This window comes from Sycon ciliatum, chromosome 2 (assembly GCF_964019385.1).
Source record: "Sycon ciliatum chromosome 2, ocSycCili1.1, whole genome shotgun sequence".
NCBI lineage: Eukaryota > Metazoa > Porifera > Calcarea > Leucosolenida > Sycettidae > Sycon > Sycon ciliatum.
The window spans coordinates 31963172-31981722 of record NC_088644.1 but is presented as its reverse complement, the minus strand read 5'-3'; the positions used below and the strand labels follow the sequence as shown (position 1 = coordinate 31981722).

Here is an 18551-nt window from a genome sequence, read left to right as displayed (position 1 = left end):
CCACACAGTTTTCTCACTACACGTCTACTACCGGTAGTATACTGCATGTACTGTACATGTACGTAGTTGAGCTGAGTCACACTGGCTTGCCAGTTCCCGTCGGCGGCCTGGCGCGCATTTCGCACCTGTACTGTGTACATGAACATAACGAGGAGTCCCGAGTTTAGTGTAGAGTAGACCTTGGTAGACAGAACTCTTCTGGCTGCCTGGGCCGGCATGGGGTTAGCTTTCTTTGCAGGAACACTTCGAAACTAAGTAAGTAATTAGTTAGTTACTTGTACGTGTAGTAACACTAACAGCTGTTCCGAAAGTCGACAATATCGCTGGGCTTGCTTGCCCTCTACAGTGCTCAGCGTGTTTATCCTCGCTTTTAGATGGGAATGTTGCTGAAGACAGCTGTAGTACTGCTGCCCTGGCTGGCTATCATGTGCCTAAGTTCCTGCACGGCCAAACCACTGTCAGAGAAGTACAACGAAGTCGAAGATATCCTTTCTGGACTGAGCGAAGAGCACGTAAAGATCCTGAAGGACCTGACTGTCGATTACGAAGAACGGTACGGTCACCGGCAACCCAGACATGGTGGGGGTAAGTGTGAAGATAACAATGCTCTATAACAATGTTACTTGCTGAAATAACAATCATAGGTTTCGTTCGCCTGCACTTCCCTTGAATAGTGGTATTTGGTAAAATTTAATATTTCACGCCCATCTAAAAGTATGGACGCTTCACCTTCTAATATTATTGGGATAATAGTATACAGTGGACTCCGCTTAAAGCGAACTCGCATAATCATGGTGAATTTCGTAATATCGCGAACCAGAGTCTTGTAGATCTGCATGTAAACCAGGCGCATTCATACTGTCATTGGCCACATGCGAGTCATGACGTATTGCATGGTTTGAGTGCAATTCTGTTATGATGAACTTCGGCCATAAACAAGACTTCAGTAAAACAACATATTATTCTCTCGCACAATGGTGTACGTTATATCAAGAATCAACTGTACTTCTTTTTTTCTATCAGAGTATTTGCTCGTCAGGCTTAAATTCATCTAGGGAAAGGTTGGCTCACACTATTGCCGGTACCCACTGGGACTGGGCTGTGGAGCCTTTTACAATCTGTCCCAGTAGATTCCATTTAAAATGCAAATCAGTCCAATCAAGTTGTACGGAAATCTCCAGTGATCTTCAGGACAGGGAAAGTTGGGCAATAGAGAATTTCTCCAAACGTTGTACTCGAATGTGTGCCACACTCGGCTCATGCTCGAATCCGGCGTTCAAATACATTTCCGGCACTAAATTTCACGTTCCGCAGAAGAAACTTTGTGCAAAACCTCTCCAATGTTCAACTCTTACGACATATTGTTGCTGTTCATTTTGCTACTCCTTCTTTTTCCCTCCCCTTACTTTTATTTATCGCCGTGGTTGGCAATCACCCACTCTCTTAACATTGGCCGGTGTTTCCACCGAGTCTTGAGATGTTGTAATAAATATAAATATATATAATATGTTCATAGGACATAGTCAAGTGCAGTTACAGCTTTTTAAAGGCTTTGTAGCTATTCCCAGCATCAACTGGGATAATAGTCTCTTATCCATCATTCTGCAGGAATCTGCCCATGTAACGCATTGTTGTTTTATATACATGTATGTTGGACTCAGTAGAGCGTCCAGCCCCTATATGATGTCCAACCCCTATATACAGTCCATTGGTCCAAAATCCACTGTACAGAGTCCAAACTTGGAATCAACTGTGATCTCAAAGTTTAGATGGACATCACTCCCTGTATAGAGTCCAGCCAATTGGCTTCACCCCTATATAGTGTCCATTGGTCCAAAATCAACTGTACGGAGTCCAAACTTTGAAATCAACTGTGAAGAGTCTTTATGTGGACAATACTCCCTCTAGACTTGTATGCTGCTGCATCCACTACCACTCTGCAACATAACCTTGATGCTTCCAAGTGCACCCTGGCACATTTAATTTTTCTTGACCAGCACCCTGCTCATTTACAGTCCCTTAATTGGTTCAATTCAGGTGGCACCACCCGAAGATGCGTTCGTCTCCCCCTAGCTAGGTCTACCCTATTCGTAAATTCCCCTTTCTTTTCCTCCTACTCCACGTGGCTCCAACTGCCTCCCAGTGTTAGACAAGCTCCAGATATGCCCAAATTCCGTACCCTCGTCAGACAGCACTTCAGTATCTCCCTGTAAACAAAGTCACAGTCACCACTTCCGCTGCATAGCTCGCTGAGCATCCCATTGCTTTGTAAGTTGCTAATCCCTTCCCACTTTGTGTACGTGCTCTTCATTTTCTTTTTTTCTCTTCTTCCGTGGTTGGTCTCACCCTCTCCTCAATTCAAATGGCTGTCTTGACATGCCACGAGGTGCAGAAATAAATAAATAAATAAATAAATAAAATAAAGTCCAGCCAATTAGGCATCCCCTACCCAGAGTTCGAAATTATACATAGGATCTGCTGTGCAGTGAATATTAACCAGAAACGGCCTCTCCCTTTAATCCTTTACATCATTCACTTCTCAAGATTAAAAATAAGTATTGAGGCGCCACTGCAGCCACTTCATTACATGAAAAACCCTACAAACACCATCCTCGAATCAAGTGGTCTCTTCGCAGACGCTGCAAATTACGATAATATATATTATCTCGATCATGTTGTGTTGCCAAAATATTGTGCACGCACACACACATGCACACACCCACACAACGCCAAGAAAATACCTAGAAAAAAACCATGAATCGAAAGAGAATAATGGAGAGCCAGGGATTAATTATTTGTTTTCAAATTAGTGTGCGCGCGCACACACACACACACACAAACTTATACAACGCCAAGAAAAGAGTAGAGACACAATACACACGCAACTCCAACAGCCATGCAAACGTCCAACCATTTACACGTAAGGCCACACGTTTTTATTTCTATGTTTCTCGTCACCCGCGCGCATACGATTCAGGAGTCTGGAAGAAAAAAACTGTGCTGCACTGACTGTGCATGTGGGGACCAGCACACTCATGCACATGTACATAATGTGGCCTGGCCTGCGCGACACATGATGCAAGGACGGCATTTTTTGTGAGCAATCTAGCTGCACATGCACAGATTGTGACAGAAGCTCCTACCACATACTAGTTGCTAACTATGGATGCTATTTTTCATGGTGCATTGGTGGATTTTAATGTGATCAAAGGTCTAATAAACTTTTTTTATTTTTCGGTCATCTATTATTTTTTCCACCTCTCGCATACATTTTTAGATTTTCAGGTGACGAGAAACATAGAAATAAAAACGTGCGGCCTTAAGTCGAGAGGGATAACAAATAATTATGCGAAACGAATGCGTACGTGGGCGGATGCACGCACGTGTAAGAGAGTAACATAGTGCAGTAGTCAGCATAATACTAGCACATGCTGAGACTGCAATAGCAAGCTTCACCATTGCTCATGGCCATGCAAATGTTCAGCAGCACTCAGTTCCGCAAGCTTCTGAAGATCAGGACACCTGCAACAAATAGGTAGCACAAGGATACGCTTATTACCGTAATGATGCATGGGAGCACACAACTACCAAGTTCTCAACGAATGTGATGCTCAATGAAATCCATCCACTCAAAGACCTGTGAACAGGTGACGGTGGGGACAATAATCTATTAGTAATACGAGGAATAAGATCGTTTGTGCACACTCAAGACGCACAGACACACAACAATACAATCATGTAGTGTACACAGTGTTTTACTTCATTGCAACTAAATTGAAATGAGATTATTTGAACAATCTGTACAGCGTTGCCGTCAGTCAGTCTTCCCCAAGATGGAAATGCAATGATTTGTTGTCACGAGGCAGTTTCACTGACACAGTGTCATGTTTGTGACATCAAAACGGTTACTTCATGGAATACAAGTACATGTATTAGCTTGAAGCTTTTTCTTGTCATCGGCATACAAGAAATAATCCTACTACTACTAGTACACTGGCACTGCGTTTATGGATCCCATTGACATTGTATTTGACATCATATTAGAGCATAGTACTGGAAGAGTGTCGTGGAGTTCACATAATTATCATAGGGATAAAAATACATTTCTCATGAAATAAAACAATAATTGATGATAGCTAGACGATCGGATACGATTGATGCAAAGTCCTTGCAGTCCTTGAGGACTATTACGAAGTGGTTGATTACTTTTAGGGCAGTCATTCAAGCAACATCAAACAAACGCGATACGCTCCTTGAAAATGGAAAAAAATTCAAGCATAACGACAGAACAGCAGACCAATCGAAACGAGCAAAAGCTTCCGTACCTCAGTCATCGTCCTGCCATGTAGTTGGACAGCCTTTTGACACGGTGTTACAGGCAGCTCTTGTCCAGTCAAACAGGGAATCCTTGTGGCGTCGAACGAAAGAGAGTGTCAGTGTATCTGACTCATCAGATTGGAACTGTGCTGAACTTTTCTCGTTCTCCGCTTTCTGCTTTCATCCCTCGCTCTGATGAAATTCGAAACCGTTCAAACGTCTTACTGGCAGCAATGGCCAGCCAAACAGGGGATCCTTGTGGCGTCGAACGAAAGAGAGTGTCAGTGTACCTGACCCGTCAGATTTGAACTGTGCTGAACTTTTCTCGTTCTGCAATTTCTGCTTTCATCCCGCGCACTGATGAAACGTCTTCAGAGAACCACAAGACGCTTTCCAGATTTGATTTTGAACGTCTCCTTATCCTCCTTGGTTACCTCGAGACAGATTACTGTCAGCAACTGCACAGCAGAACTGGCAGCCATGGCTGAAGTGAAGAAAGGAATGCGCTGCCACGAGGCAAGCAAAACTGAAAAGGTGTTTGTTCTCTTGTGGGCACAACACACAGGACGGCGTAACTGGATAAACTGGACTCCTGGACCGTGAATAGGGGACTTGTAGAACAAGTGTACTCCTTATAGGGGATTGCGCAGCAGGATGAAGCTGATCAAAACTGAGTGGACTCCTGGACTCTGTGTAGTGGATTTTGGACCAATGGACTCTATATAGGGTGCTGGACATCATATAGTGCATGGACTCTATACTGAGTCCTACATTTATGCTTGATGCAGAGTTAAAGGGGAAGTTAAGGCAAAAATTAAAATTTCACCAGTTGTAGTCTTCGGGGTGCTGAGTCGAATGGTCGTGGTCCGAGGAAGCTGAGACGCTCCCTTCCTACTTGAATCCCAGTCGAACTCGCGCACTTCCACTGAAACTGGGTGACTGCGCCCTACTAGATGGGGATTTGTATGCAAAATGTCACTAAAAGCGCCATTTCGTTCTTATAAAAGCACGGATGACCGCGATTGGCCCATATGTTGTAGTCTTTTGGACGCTGAGTCGACTGGGTTTGGTCCGAAAAGGCTGCGATGCGGCGTTCCTCCTTTATTCCCAATCGAACATGGTTGAAGAAGCGGTCACGTGCTCCTGCGTACACCAGTCACCTGGTCACCGTGCCTGCAGGGTACAACTTTGACCTTTTTGGGTGCACTCCTGTCACTCGAGTTGAACTCGAGTTGAACCTTGGTGTGAAAGTTGTCACCTGCTGGCGTGGTGACCAGGTGATTTGGGCACCCAGGACCACGTGACCGCTTCTTCAACCATGTTCGATTGGGAATAAAGGAGGAACGCTGCATCGCAGCCTTTTCGGACCAAAACCAGTCGACTCAGCTTCCAAAAGACTACAACATATGGGCCAATCGCGGTCATCCGTGCTTTTATAAGAACGAAATGGCGCTTTTAGTGACATTTTGCATACAAATCCCCATCTAGTAGGGCGCAGTCACCCAGTTTCGGTGGAAGTGCGCGAGTTCGATTGGGATTCAAGTAGGAAGGGAGCGTTTCAGCTTCCTCGGACCAAGACCATTCGACTCAGCACCCCGAAGACTACAACTGGTGAAATTTTAATTCTTGCCTTAACTTCCCCTTTAAACACGGAGTAAAAACACCTTTTTCATCCTCTTGTTCTTGTTGGAACTGCATGTATCTCTGCCTTTTCGGTATTGAGCACCCTTCTTGGACAGCCTGGAACCTCTCTGTTTTATAGCATTCCAAAGTACTAATGTCATGATTGGATACTTTGCACTTGTCATTTTCTCCTGATGTGAATGCAGAATGTAACATCACTGAGACCTTCATAACTGAGAATTGCGGACTGGATTGCAGATGTGTTGAAGGAAGAATGAAGTGCTGTCGCGTACGCAAGAGTTTCGATTCCATGGCTAAGGTAAATGCTAGCCTTGTGGTACATGTACTTCCTCTGTATAGAAAAACTTCGTGACTTTTTTCTACAGTGTTTTTGGGCAAGAACCTGCTCAACGAACCGTGCCAAAGGCTGTCATCGATAACCCACATTCATGTTGAGGTAGGTTTGGTTGATCCCAAACAGATTCTCCACGGAAGCCATGCGTGTGAGGACGTTGCCGACAGGAACTCACGAGTCAAATGAAAAAACTTACTTGCTCGAAACTGACGAAGTGGAGCTCGCGGCTGGAACACGGAATCACGCGGCACTCGCTGCCCTGAAACTGGCCAGGCTCGTACTTGCGGTGCGTGGTCCCATACGCAGCGTGAGAACATAAATTGGTTCCGCTCGCACGGCAAGATGAAACATTTCAGTCGTCGTGCAACCAGTACAGACTCCAGATCAGAATGTTGACGACCTGGCTTTCTTCGCCTCTCTCCAGTCAGACGTCTTCGTCGTTGCGGAGGGGAATCGCAGGGAACTCCTCGAAGCCGTTGTAGAATGCTGGGAGGATTATCCTGCCGAGAGAATGCGAAGCGTGTGGATGTGCTTGAGCAACTCGTTTCACGGCATAATCGAGGTCGCGGGTTAGACCGACTGAATATAGTCGACACGGATTCGTACACAGCTCTGGAGATGAAGAGGACGTAGGCAAAGTCCCGCGTCGGATCATCACTGCAGCTGAAAAGAATCTGAACGAAATGCGAACGGAAGCAGCAACTTTTGACGATGCGGCGGCGGCGTCGTCAGATGACAATGACAGGAGCGACGAAGACTCTGAATAAACTCAATCTCATTCGTCTGAGTTGCTTGTTTCTTTGTATATAGCTTGTAAACAGGTTAGACAATGCCACGAGTGTATTCCAAGTCAAACGGAACAATTCTAGAGCTGTGCGCAGCCTTAAAAAAAGTCACGAAGTTTTTGTATACGGAGGAAATACTTGACTAACATTCTCGGGGCAGTGCACTTGTCTACAATCTGTGGGTAATTGGATAGTAAATGTCCAGACCTTTTACAATGAAGCTCTGTACGTGGGCGGTAATGAAGTGTAATTTCTCACACTCCACCGTTAAAAAATATATGTTTGTCTCTGAGCTCCTGAAATGAAGTCAGAGAAAGCAATTTTAAGAACTGAGCAACTAAGCATACCAAGCTTTGAAGCCGGCTTTGAAATTATATTTTCGCCAAATCCTCTGATTTGGCTCCAACTCTTAGTACTAGAATCAGAGACATACACTTATCAGCCGTTGTGTAAGTTTGTCTCTGTTACTCTAATTCAGGCCGACATTGAGCGCTATAGCAATGCCTTCCTGAAAGCGTGGCACGACCCTCTCTACAAGGAAGCCTTTAGAACATTGACATGGCTTCATCCTGTCATGGGTTGCAATATGGTTATACGTCCTGTGCGTGCGGACTTGCACCATGCACTCATGGCATTCCATCGAATGACGTTGCTGGCGTTTGAGAATCTCCTCCGCCTTGTTGACTGCAAAGTCACGATACCATACTGGGATATTGGACGCGATGAAGGCATTCCATTCCTACAGCAGCGAATGTTCACTATTGGAACCTTTGGCGGAAACGGCGTACCACCTTCGAAATGTGTTCAGGGACCACCGTATGGCGAGGGTAAGAAATTTGTTCAGGAACTTTGTTTCTCAAACACATGATACTTATGTTTGTAACAATCCTTTGTATCCGATGGTATTATCTCATCACATTGATATCAATTTATATTTGGTAGCTGCAGAAGAGAATTACTTCTATCAGTTATGTATGCCCTGTTTGTACACATGCACATTAGCACTCAAGCTCTCCCACTTGAGTTAATGATGATGCATGCCAATGTATGTGTGTCAATTGATGCGTGGTGTGTTCTGTCCAGGTTTTTATCAGCCACCTAAGTTCCTCTACAAAGGACGGTCGCTCCCTTACCCAAATTGTCTCGAAAGACAAGTCGGATTCTACCCCATAAGCCCATGGCATACTACTGCTCCATACCCTTGGCAGCTTATTGAGGTCATGATATCCGCTATTAATGCCAATACATCCGTACTAGCTGAAGACGGTAAGAAAATTGCCTGTCTTGTTGACACTCTGCTATTGCTACTGGGCATTCACCAGAAGAATGCTAGCTTCTATTGGGTAAGAACTAGTTTACAAAGAAGAATTTTCTGTTTCATAATTTGACGTCCATGGATGCAGCTAATGGGATTTCGGTCTTTGACCACTTGGTGGTGGGTCTGATCTACTCACCTCCCACCGTTTAGGCGCTGCATCTGCGCCTTTGATCCTGGAGTGTGACGGCGTTCCCACGGCGGATGCGGAAAACTCTGCTTCCAGCCGAGTCTCGGGCGATCCGTGAAATATATTTTAATTTTTATTAATTTGATGTCACCCACATTTTCTCCTATTGGTGGTTTTGTTCTGTGCCATGACGGATCAGATGATATAGTATGAGCCTTGCTGCAAGACAAACAAGTACAGTGCAGAAAACCCTGTCAAAAGTTTGACCAAGGAGATCACCTTGCTTCGCTTGACTGCGTCTTGGTTCTGCTAATTGTTTCGCTGCTCAGCTGGGTTTAGCAACTATTTTCTAGTGTAGAGTGGTCTTGTTTGGTTTTCACTGGGTCTCGGCCGCAAGGAAATCGATACATATATGGCATAGCTGGACGTGCAGCGCATGTACTTGCGTTCCGTGACAATTACGGTCTTCTGGAGGCCAAAAATCAGCGTGAATCCATGAAGATTGAATATTATTTGCTCAGCTTTTTCCCGAGTTGTGTGGGAGTCGTGTGGGTATCGTCTCAACACCCCATCTCATTTTTTCCAAAAATTCCACTCAATTCGTGTTCTCGTGTTAAGGCTCAAGTACTGAAAATACACTCAACTCGAAATATCATTCAAATACAGTCTAAGTACAATTTTTACATAAACAAAGTACATCCTATGCACACAGTTGTGAAGTCAATCTGGTTATCCTCGTTCTACCCTATATCATGATTCCCCATACCATGATGCTAGTCTGTCTTCTTAATTACTAATCGCTCCTCTCAGGGTGTTCTTAAAATTGTTTTTTCTTTTCCAATAGGTATCATCGAAGTTCTCGATGGTGCCATCCATGTTTCGATGGGTGGATCTTTTGCAAACGTCTTTGCTCAAGTCGACCCAATCTTCTATTTGATTCATGCATACAATGACAAGCTCATGGCTGCCTTTCAAGCAAAAGGCATGAGATACAAGACAGGAGATGGGCTATGGAATACCACAGAACGCCTATCAGGTTGGTGCTCGCTATTATGACATGTATTGCTAGTACCTGTTTGCATAGCACATGTTTGCATAGTACATGCTACCTTTTGAAACACTCATGTAGCAACACATGCCTAACCAAATAGGGGGATGTTACGCGAACACGAAGTGAGACAGACCGGACGGCACTTTTTTGCTTTTCTCCGATAGCATGACCCTCCCAAGTTGGGTGGTCGTTGTTCCGCATTCTCGAAATGATCCACGGTGTCCTGCGCCGTGGCCGTTCGTCCTTTGTTATCACTTTGTCATAGCTAACATTCTTAGTTCGCTGTGATGTTTGGCTTGTTTTCGTCTTGAGTGCGCTCACCTTCCCCTTTCTTATGTCATTTCATAACTTAGAACATTCTAAGTTGGACGGCTGTTGGTTTGCACATTCTAGACGTGATGTAGCTAAGCATTAGGTCGTTGGATGTATCACATCAGTCAGTGTTGTACTAATCGTTGCAGGTTCTGACTCACCGGTATCATGCTTATATTTGTTAGTGTTAAACACAAACAACGGATAACTTGTTAACCTTTCTTTCTTTTTCACTTTAATCCTTGGCTCTTCATCTAAATCCAAGTCTTGTTTTTGTTGCTTTTTGTTGTTTTTTTTAAAACTTTTCGACTCTGCATAGTATTCAATTGGCTGAGGATGAATGACTTCCTGGACATCATGGACTTGCCAGGTGGTGTATGTACTCGATACGGCGCATCACGACCCAGGGAAGAGGCCATCAGGATGAAGAACTACCTGGCTCTGGAGCTGCCAAGGGATGACCATCTGTATGTACCGTACGAAGTGAGTAGTGTATAACAACTGTGGTGCTCCCTAAATGGCATAGCTGCTGCTATAATAGCAATTGGAAAGTTGGCCTGGCAAATATTGCAAATTCATCATGTATTTCAAAAGTGAACTGAGGTGACGGATTGATAGATTTTCTTCGCACGTTCAAAAGACATGATTGACTCGCACTATTACTGTTGGCAATGCCTTCTGAGAGTTTGCAAGATGACACAGAACAAAGAAAGGTAGTATTATTTTGTTTGACGTTCTTAGGTCCTACGGGAAATGGATGTGAACTCAGTCTTCGGAAAATATGCTCCCTATCTTTCCAAGTTTTTGAAGAGAAGTTACAAATCATTTCGCTGGACGGAGAAAGGTTTTCATCTGGACAAAGACTGGTAAGTGGATTGGAGAAGGGCACAAACTCACTGCCTTCAACCTTCACTCATTATCTAGCGTGAGAATATATGCACCTATTCATTGGTTGTTTACTTGGTACTTCAAAGTATTTTTTACTTAAAACTTTGCCAGAATGAACAGGCATTGCTGCTTTCTTGCATGGACAAGAGAATTGCCCACCCTCTCACAGGATGAGGCAGAAAGGAAAGAAGTATTACATGAGATTAGTTGTAATCACAATCATTTGTTGGTAAAGTATTTTGACTTTTCTATATTGAATGGTCACCTTCTCAAGACAAGAGAGTCGTAAACCATGCACCTGAGTATTTGAATTTTTACAAGGCTAACAACTTTGAAGCAAAAGTCAGACCTCTTGCATTTTCGTTTTAAATACGAAGGTGCAAAGCTCTTTCCCACCATATGCAAACAGTGACGTGTTCACATTTACTTGTTCAGTGTGTGCAGAGTGACGGCTTACCCAGTAGACTTTCATGTGCAGTGTGTGCATAGTTCAGTCCTCGGTGTCATATCGTGCATGACGATTGTCACATGAAATTGTTGTTCAAACTCCTACATGTTGTCGCCGTGGCTCCGGTGTCCTGGTGTAATAACGGAATTTGACTCTCTACTGTATTTTGCCAACAGGAGGAAGGATTTCCACACTGTTAATTTCTTTTCCTTGAAAGAAGATGATGCTGTAGAGAAGTGCAACCTGTACGCTAGAGAAGCAGCCGATTTCAGGAACTACACTGGCTCTGCTGCTAGCAAAATGCTGATTGGCTAAACAGGGAAGAATTATAATATGACAAGCCTCGACAACTCAACACCTCTTTCAAGAGTCTACATTGTTAAATGAGTGGATGCCGGCCCTTTAGGTCATTTTGCTATCCACACTTTGTCAGTGGAATATTGCAACTTTTACTATTGAATTATTCAATAAGCCAATGTTCCATTTGTTTCCACTCGACCCCCCCCCCCCCCCCGTCTTGTCGATATTTGCATTTCAGTTGCTGTTGTGCAGAGTCACTGAGTCACTGAGTGTTATTTAGAGTAGGCTGTTCTTCTCCTGCTATTTGCCTAGCGAAGATTTCTGCCAGAATTATTAGCATCTCTGCACAACAATTCTTCAATATTTTGGGTTTTTGATTGCCTTACTTCTTCCCCTTTTGGCATTTCTATGTTTAGGAGATATAGGATTGGTGGAATTGTGACAAACGCAATGTTCTTTCTTTCCCTAGCGCAAGTACACTGTTTGGGGATTTGGGAGTCAAGTGTAGGGAACGCAATGTTCTTTCTTTGCCTAGCGCACTCAATTTTGCTCTCACTTTTTTGTGGATTCGGGAGTCAAGTAAGTGTAGGAGAGATATGTTCTAGTAGTTTTATTGTTGATAATGGGTCATCATTGTAAATTTTAACTCGAAATAGTAATGCTCATTTCAAGTCACGTGAAGCAGTATGCATCATGTAGAAAGCCATGAGTAGGAAAGAATTGTATGTATTTTAATTACATTGAGGGAGTTAGAGAATCTTATCGATTAAAGCAGAAAAAATGCAATTTTGAACACAAACAGCTTAGAAATGTTGTGCAGAAGTGCAAAAATCGGTTCTGTTAAAAGGGAAACAAGCAGACCAAAACACAGCTTTCTGCAAAAATTCACCGAAGCACCCAAAGAAAAATTATTAACAGGGAGTATTGTTAAGATTCAACACCGAAGTAGTGAGAAAGGAAAAAAAAGAGCAGGTGAGGCTGCTACCAAATTTTAACATGTAGCACGAGCCTTCCCTGTTTAGCCAATCAGCATTTGGCTGGCGGCAGAACCAGTGTAGTTCCTGAAATTGGCTGCTTCCTTAGCATAGGTGCTGCAAAGGTCCACCGCACTGTCGTGCTTCAAGGGAAAGAAGTTCACGGTAAGGAAATCGTTCCTCCTGTCGGCAAACACAGTAGTTTCAAATTGAATGGCACAAGACCACATTTTGAAGCTGTAGTGGGCAAGTGTACCACACCTCACTCGGGTTGGTTTGCATGCTAGCCAGGGCGACATCCACACAAGTATTTCGCAGATACGATTCGAAGGCGGAAAACCAAGGAAACCCCAAATCGAACACCCTGTGCAGCATCTGCAACAATCACAACTACCTGATTGCAGAAATTGAGGTTAGCTAAACTTTCGCAATGCGACATGGGAATTCCTCCTAGCAACAATTGAACGCTGGGTTGAACATTTCCCTATAAAGATTTGTACAGATTGTACTCAGCTAGGCGAATGCCAAGGAGTCGTACACTCCAGGATTGCGCTTTGAGGGAGTTGCACTCCAGCATACCGCGGCGATGAGCATCAGCAAAGGCATGGAGTTGCACGCCAGCATACTGGGGCGACGAACACCAGCAAGTGCACAGTTGCTTTGCTTTGCTTACTTCCTCTTTGGACATGGGTACTTTAGGAGTTTGTGTGGCGTAGGAAGGTGCATTGAGTAGCAAAGCACTTTGCAAAAAAACCCTTAGAAACTAAGTCTTTCAAAGCTGGCCTTGTGCACAGCAGCCACTATCAAGAACCAAAACCAAACTAGCACGAAAACAGGAACTACAGTGAAAATGAGTGCAACAAATGTGAAAACTTAGAAACGATATTGACTACTATAGTTTCCAGACCATAATACGTAGAGGAAAATGATGTCCCACCCCCTCGGCTAAATTGCTACCAGTAAGATGCATTTCATAGCATGCATTTATTCCCCTCCGCATCGTATGGAGTACTGTAAAAGTGGGATTGTTCTCCCGAAACGCAGACCATGCATCCAAAGTAGGCATGGGACTCGAGCACCAGTAGCATTGGCCGGAAGTCATGAATATTCTTGGGGAGAACAGTTCTTTTTGAGCCCTTAAGTTCAAGACAAAAATGCAAATTGCTTGACGTAGCCCACCCAATCTTGAAACCAAACTGTACTCACCAATCTTTATCAAGATGAAATCCTTCTTCAGTCCAACGAAAGGATCTGTAATGGGCTTTGTCAAATTTGGCAAGATCTGCAGTCAAAGAGGTTACAACCGGGTCTGCATCCATCTCCCTCAAAACCTGATATGAGCACAGGAAAGAAGCATGACAGTGCTTTCCATTTGTCACAATCAGAAGGTATATTTTGCTCTTCCGATGTATGCTGAATGCAACACCAAGCAACGCATTTGCACAAAATTCGGACACGGCAATCGTTATGCTGCTATTATGGGGAGTGGGTGGTTGGCATGATAGTCGCAACATACTATCAACATACATTAAAACCTGTGACTACCGACCACCCCTTGGTGCCAGCAAAAGCGGTCTTTAGCAGCAGGTGGTCTTTAGTTAGAGGTTTGCACCGCGCGACCATATATGGATCCCATTATATGATAATTATGTATATCAAAATGCAGCTAATACAATTCCCCAAGACTTGCGCAATGCCATTCTTATTTCAGGTCAAACAACACTTGGAGAGAAAGACGGAGAGATGGAGAGAGACAGAGAAGATTAATTTTTTTTGCAGACATCAAATTCAGCTCCTACTTCTGAAGCCAGGAGTCAAACGTTCCCTGTGGAAGTTTCGTTTTGCGCTGGGCTTCAAATTTGTTCATGCGATCAATCGTACCGACTGTCCTTGTTGCGACTTCTCGATTGCTTGAACGCAATTCTCCAGCATCAGGACCTTGCGGTGCTGCTTTGTTTCTGGATTCCTTGATGCATTCGTCGATTCGTCCGTGACTGACTGGGGTGACAGAGCCGCTCAGTCTTCATTTCTCCTCCGAGTAGTAACATCGATCAGAGAGCGCTTTAGATACGCTCTCCAAGACGTTTCCTATCATATCTGTTCTTGGCAGCGCTTGAAATTCTGACAGGTGTAGTGAAGTCCACACCGACTCCACAGTCAAAAATGGCCTGCGTTCATTTCTTCAGCTGTAGTATCGAAAGATGCCTTTCAGGTCCACGGAAAATCATCAAAATGTCAAGAAGGAGCTTCGCGCAACTTTTGATTTCCTACATCGCGGTCGCTAGTTACGGGTCAAAAATCGTCTTTGGGACAAGAAAAGGCGGTCGCTGGTCGCGTTCAGCAGGTAGTCGCTAGTCACAGTGCATTTTGAATGTGAGATTGTCCGTGCCTGGCGAAGTGGTCGGTAGTACCAGGCTGGTCGCTAGTCACGGTGGTCGCTAGTCACGGTGGTCGCTAGTCACGGTGGTCGCTAGTCACGGTGGTCGCTAGTCACGGTGGTCGCTAGTCACGGTGGTCGCTAGTCACGGTGGTCGCTAGTCACGGTGGTCGCTAGTCACGGTGGTCGCTAGTCACGGTGGTCGCTAGTCACGGTGGTCGCTAGTCACGGTGGTCGCTAGTCACGGTGGTCGCTAGTCACGGTGGTCGCTAGTCACGGTGGTCGCTAGTCACGGTGGTCGCTAGTCACGGTGGTCGCTAGTCACGGTGGTCGCTAGTCACGGTGGTCGCTAGTCACGGTGGTCGCTAGTCACGGTGGTCGCTAGTCACGGTGGTCGCTAGTCACGGTGGTCTTTAGTTACAGGTTTTACTGTACTACCATGCAATGCGAACAATCCTAATGGGATAGAATTTCATTCCTTGGTCATATTTTAATAACCAATCACTGGGCACACCTCATATGGAACATATATGTGGTCATCCCTCGGCAATTCCAGTGACGCGTAGCTCTTCATTCTGATAGCCTCCTCCCTTGGCCGTGATGCGCCATATCGAGTGCAAACACCACCTGGCAAATTCATGATGTCTAGGAAGTCATCCATTCTGAACCAGTCAAACACTGCATGGGGAAAATGAGCAAAATACAATGGGTGAATTGTCAGAAAATAGGTCTTTTGCCAAATAAGACACGCAGTGACTTGGCGGGGCATGGCATGCGTACTGAATGCGTGACCCAGGCACGCCATACATGCAGTGCATTCCTCCCAGCGCGAGCTCTTGTTTTGGAACCGCAACGATCAATCACCGCGTTTGGCGTGTACTCGCCCACTTGGCCAGAAAAATGTGGCTCTCCTGGATCGAAAAAAATGACAGCGAAGGGTTTCTGTTTTATTCTCGCTTTTCAACGCTGTCCGCTGTTTGTTTAGAAAGTATCTCTTTGTGATTTACTTCTCGCTGGGCCTTTGCAGTGAGTTTGATATCATGTAACATGGCTGACGAAGCGGGCCATGAGCCGAGCCCTTCTTCTCTTGCCGCGATACGTTGCGATGAAGGGAACGTTGCAACTAGTCCTGTGGCTGAAAATGAAATTGAAGATCCCAATGTTCGGTTTGTGATGCCTCCGGACAACGAGTCGTTTGAAAAATGGACGGTCAACCAATTGAAGACGTACCTGCGAGCTAGAGGAGCCCGAGTGTCCGGGAAACGAGATGAGTTGCTCGAACGGTAAGTACCACTTCGGGATGCAGTCTTCAAATAACTTTTCACAAAAGGAAAAGAAAATTTTATCGGTACATGTTTTTGCTTTCCAACTTCCTCCATCTGTTCAGGGCCAGGTTCTACCACAACGATCCAAAACTGTGCACTCCAGATACATCTGGCGGCAGGCGTCGGCAAGGAAAACGGAAGAGTGCTGCCATTCAGAGCATTGTTGACGCTGAGCTCGTGGAAGCACATAGTGATGCAATAAGCACCTCGTCCACTGTAGCAGCTATATCTCGTCCTAGTTTTCCTGACACAGGGTGGGACACATCAAGCTCTGCTTTGCCAAATGACCTATCGCTTGGTGTGATTTTCGATCACCTCCGAGCCTGCGGCAAGCATGCTACCGTGAAAAAACCCTTCACCCGTGGATTCAACTTCTTCTTCTGGAGTTACATACATTCTGTGAGCTGTTGCAAGATTGCAATGTCTACTGAGACCCCGACCAGATACTTCATCAAAGCCAAGTGCTGGGCGTCCCAGTCCAAGAAAGAAAGTTATGCACTTGAGTGTTTAGTTGAAGCAGCTGCTACAACTTACCTGATGTCTATCGTTTATGCACACTGCTCTTGCACTGCTGGAGTTGCTGGCTCGTGCCATCATCTCGTCGCACTGCTCCTAAGCATCGAGCACTGTGCGAAGAAGCAGCAGGATGTACCAGCAGAGCAGACTTGCACAACTGAGAAGCAGGCTTGGGGTCCTCGGCCTCGTCAAGTTGTCGCACAGCCAGTTTCTTCACTCGTAATTGAAAAAGCGGATCCGTCGAAGAATATGGATGACATTCAGAGTGTCCGGCGAGCATCCTCACTCTATGAGGCGAGAGGTCCTTCAACCAAAGAGATTAAGTGTGAGGAACTTGATCGCCTGCTGGATGAGATCACCGCAACCGGCCGCAGGTACCCCATTGCAACTTTGCTGTCGCGTGGAGAGGAGGTGCACCAGTGTCAGTCCAAGGTGGGCGCTGTCCCATTCGGCTCAGTGCTGTGTTACCACCAGCTCGAGGGGGATAAAGTTGATGTGCCTCCAGCTAGAAAGCGACCATTTGTGGCGATAGCGGACCAACCGCAGCTGGCAGCGTGCAGCTCGCAAACAGCAAGTGATGATCGAAACACCACCTCAGAATCACCTGCCAGCCAACAACCTGCTGGCGCTGAGTGTTCTACCAGCCAGGACTTCTGTGATTTACCACTGCCGAAGTCTGCTAGGGAAGGTGATGAGTTTGCACGACCGCTACTCCATAGCAAAACCATAGCCATCGAGCGGCTCACTCGTAGTCAGGGTAGCAGTGAATTGTGGAAAAGACTGAGGAGAATCACCCTGACTTCTTCACGCTTCCACCTCGTAACTCACCGGAAGGAGGTGACAGATGCATTCGTGACGAGCCTCTTTCAGGACAAGGATTTGTCTCGAGTTGGAGCGGTTTCTCATGGAAGAGCCTGTGAGGATTTGGCCAGAAGGGATTATTTGGCAAGCAAGCAAACAATGTGCAACGCGGACTATGAGGTGCGGCAATGTGGTCTGGTCATCCACCCTGTTTACCAGTACATTGGTGCTTGTCCTGACGGCCAAGTCTATGATGGGTCCTGTCCAGCCGATCCAAATGGTTTGCTGGAGATAAAGTGTCCGCACACCGCTTATGGCGATGACTTAACCCCTGCTGAGGCCTGTTCATTGCCAGACTTCTGCTGTGAGCTTGTCAATGGTCAACCCCGACTCCGTGCTAGTCACGCGTACTACTACCAAGTTCAAGGGCAACTTGGTGTGTCTGGCTTATCTTGGTGTGACTTTGTCATCTGGACTGGGCCTCGTCGACTTTCCGTTGAACGCATCTTGTTCGACGATGAATTTTGGAAGAAGGATCTACTTCCACGCCTGCTACAGTTCTGCTCATCCCATCTGAAAAAGGCCACGGAAATCTCTGCCGGCCAGGTTTTCCAGGATGATTGAGAACATTGCCTGGCAGCTGTTTGTGCACTTGAATCATTATTATTACATTTCATTCTTTTCTTCCCAGTTATACATGGTAATCTTGTAATGGGTTGAAATCGTAAAATACAGATCAAATGCAATAGCATGTAATTAGGCCTCAAACTGAAAGGAACCTGCAAGATTCGAATCATTTCAACTTCATGCGTATGGTTGTACAATACATGTATAATATATTCGCCGTTGTAGGTCCGTTGTGACCGTAATAACAATACCGGCAAGACTAACTTTATTCATTGAACTTATGTAAATATTGCAATCAAAATTATATCGTATCAAATTTTGTACAGAGGAAGTCATTATCTGCTCAGTAATATGATTGTGCATGACTGTTCAGGCATGACGAAATTCGTGTTGCTGAAGATTAATTC

The 18551-nt window shown here is 45.2% G+C and overlaps 2 protein-coding genes across 2 annotated transcripts in view; one reads left to right on the top strand and one right to left on the bottom strand.

The window, feature by feature from the left end:
* Positions 1–194: 194 nt before the first annotated feature.
* On the top strand, positions 195–11984 carry LOC135809713 (uncharacterized). Its single transcript, XM_065323128.1, has 8 exons — positions 195–585; positions 6147–6259; positions 7559–7907; positions 8164–8346; positions 9370–9561; positions 10208–10371; positions 10630–10754; positions 11401–11984. Exons 1-8 carry the CDS (start codon positions 375–377, stop codon positions 11537–11539), a joined length of 1476 nt encoding a protein of 491 aa, XP_065179200.1. The 5' UTR covers positions 195–374; the 3' UTR covers positions 11540–11984.
* A 135-nt stretch (positions 11985–12119) lies between these two features.
* Positions 12120–18551, bottom strand: part of LOC135809714 (uncharacterized) — a 29724-nt gene continuing 23292 nt past the window's right edge. The window contains exons 7-9 of the mRNA XM_065323129.1: positions 15390–15553; positions 13705–13829; positions 12120–12681 (exon numbers count right to left, since the gene is read on the bottom strand). Of these exons, the coding sequence (XP_065179201.1) occupies positions 12543–12681; positions 13705–13829; positions 15390–15553 (428 nt within the window). The 3' untranslated portion in view covers positions 12120–12542. The remainder of the gene's footprint in view (positions 12682–13704; positions 13830–15389; positions 15554–18551) is intronic.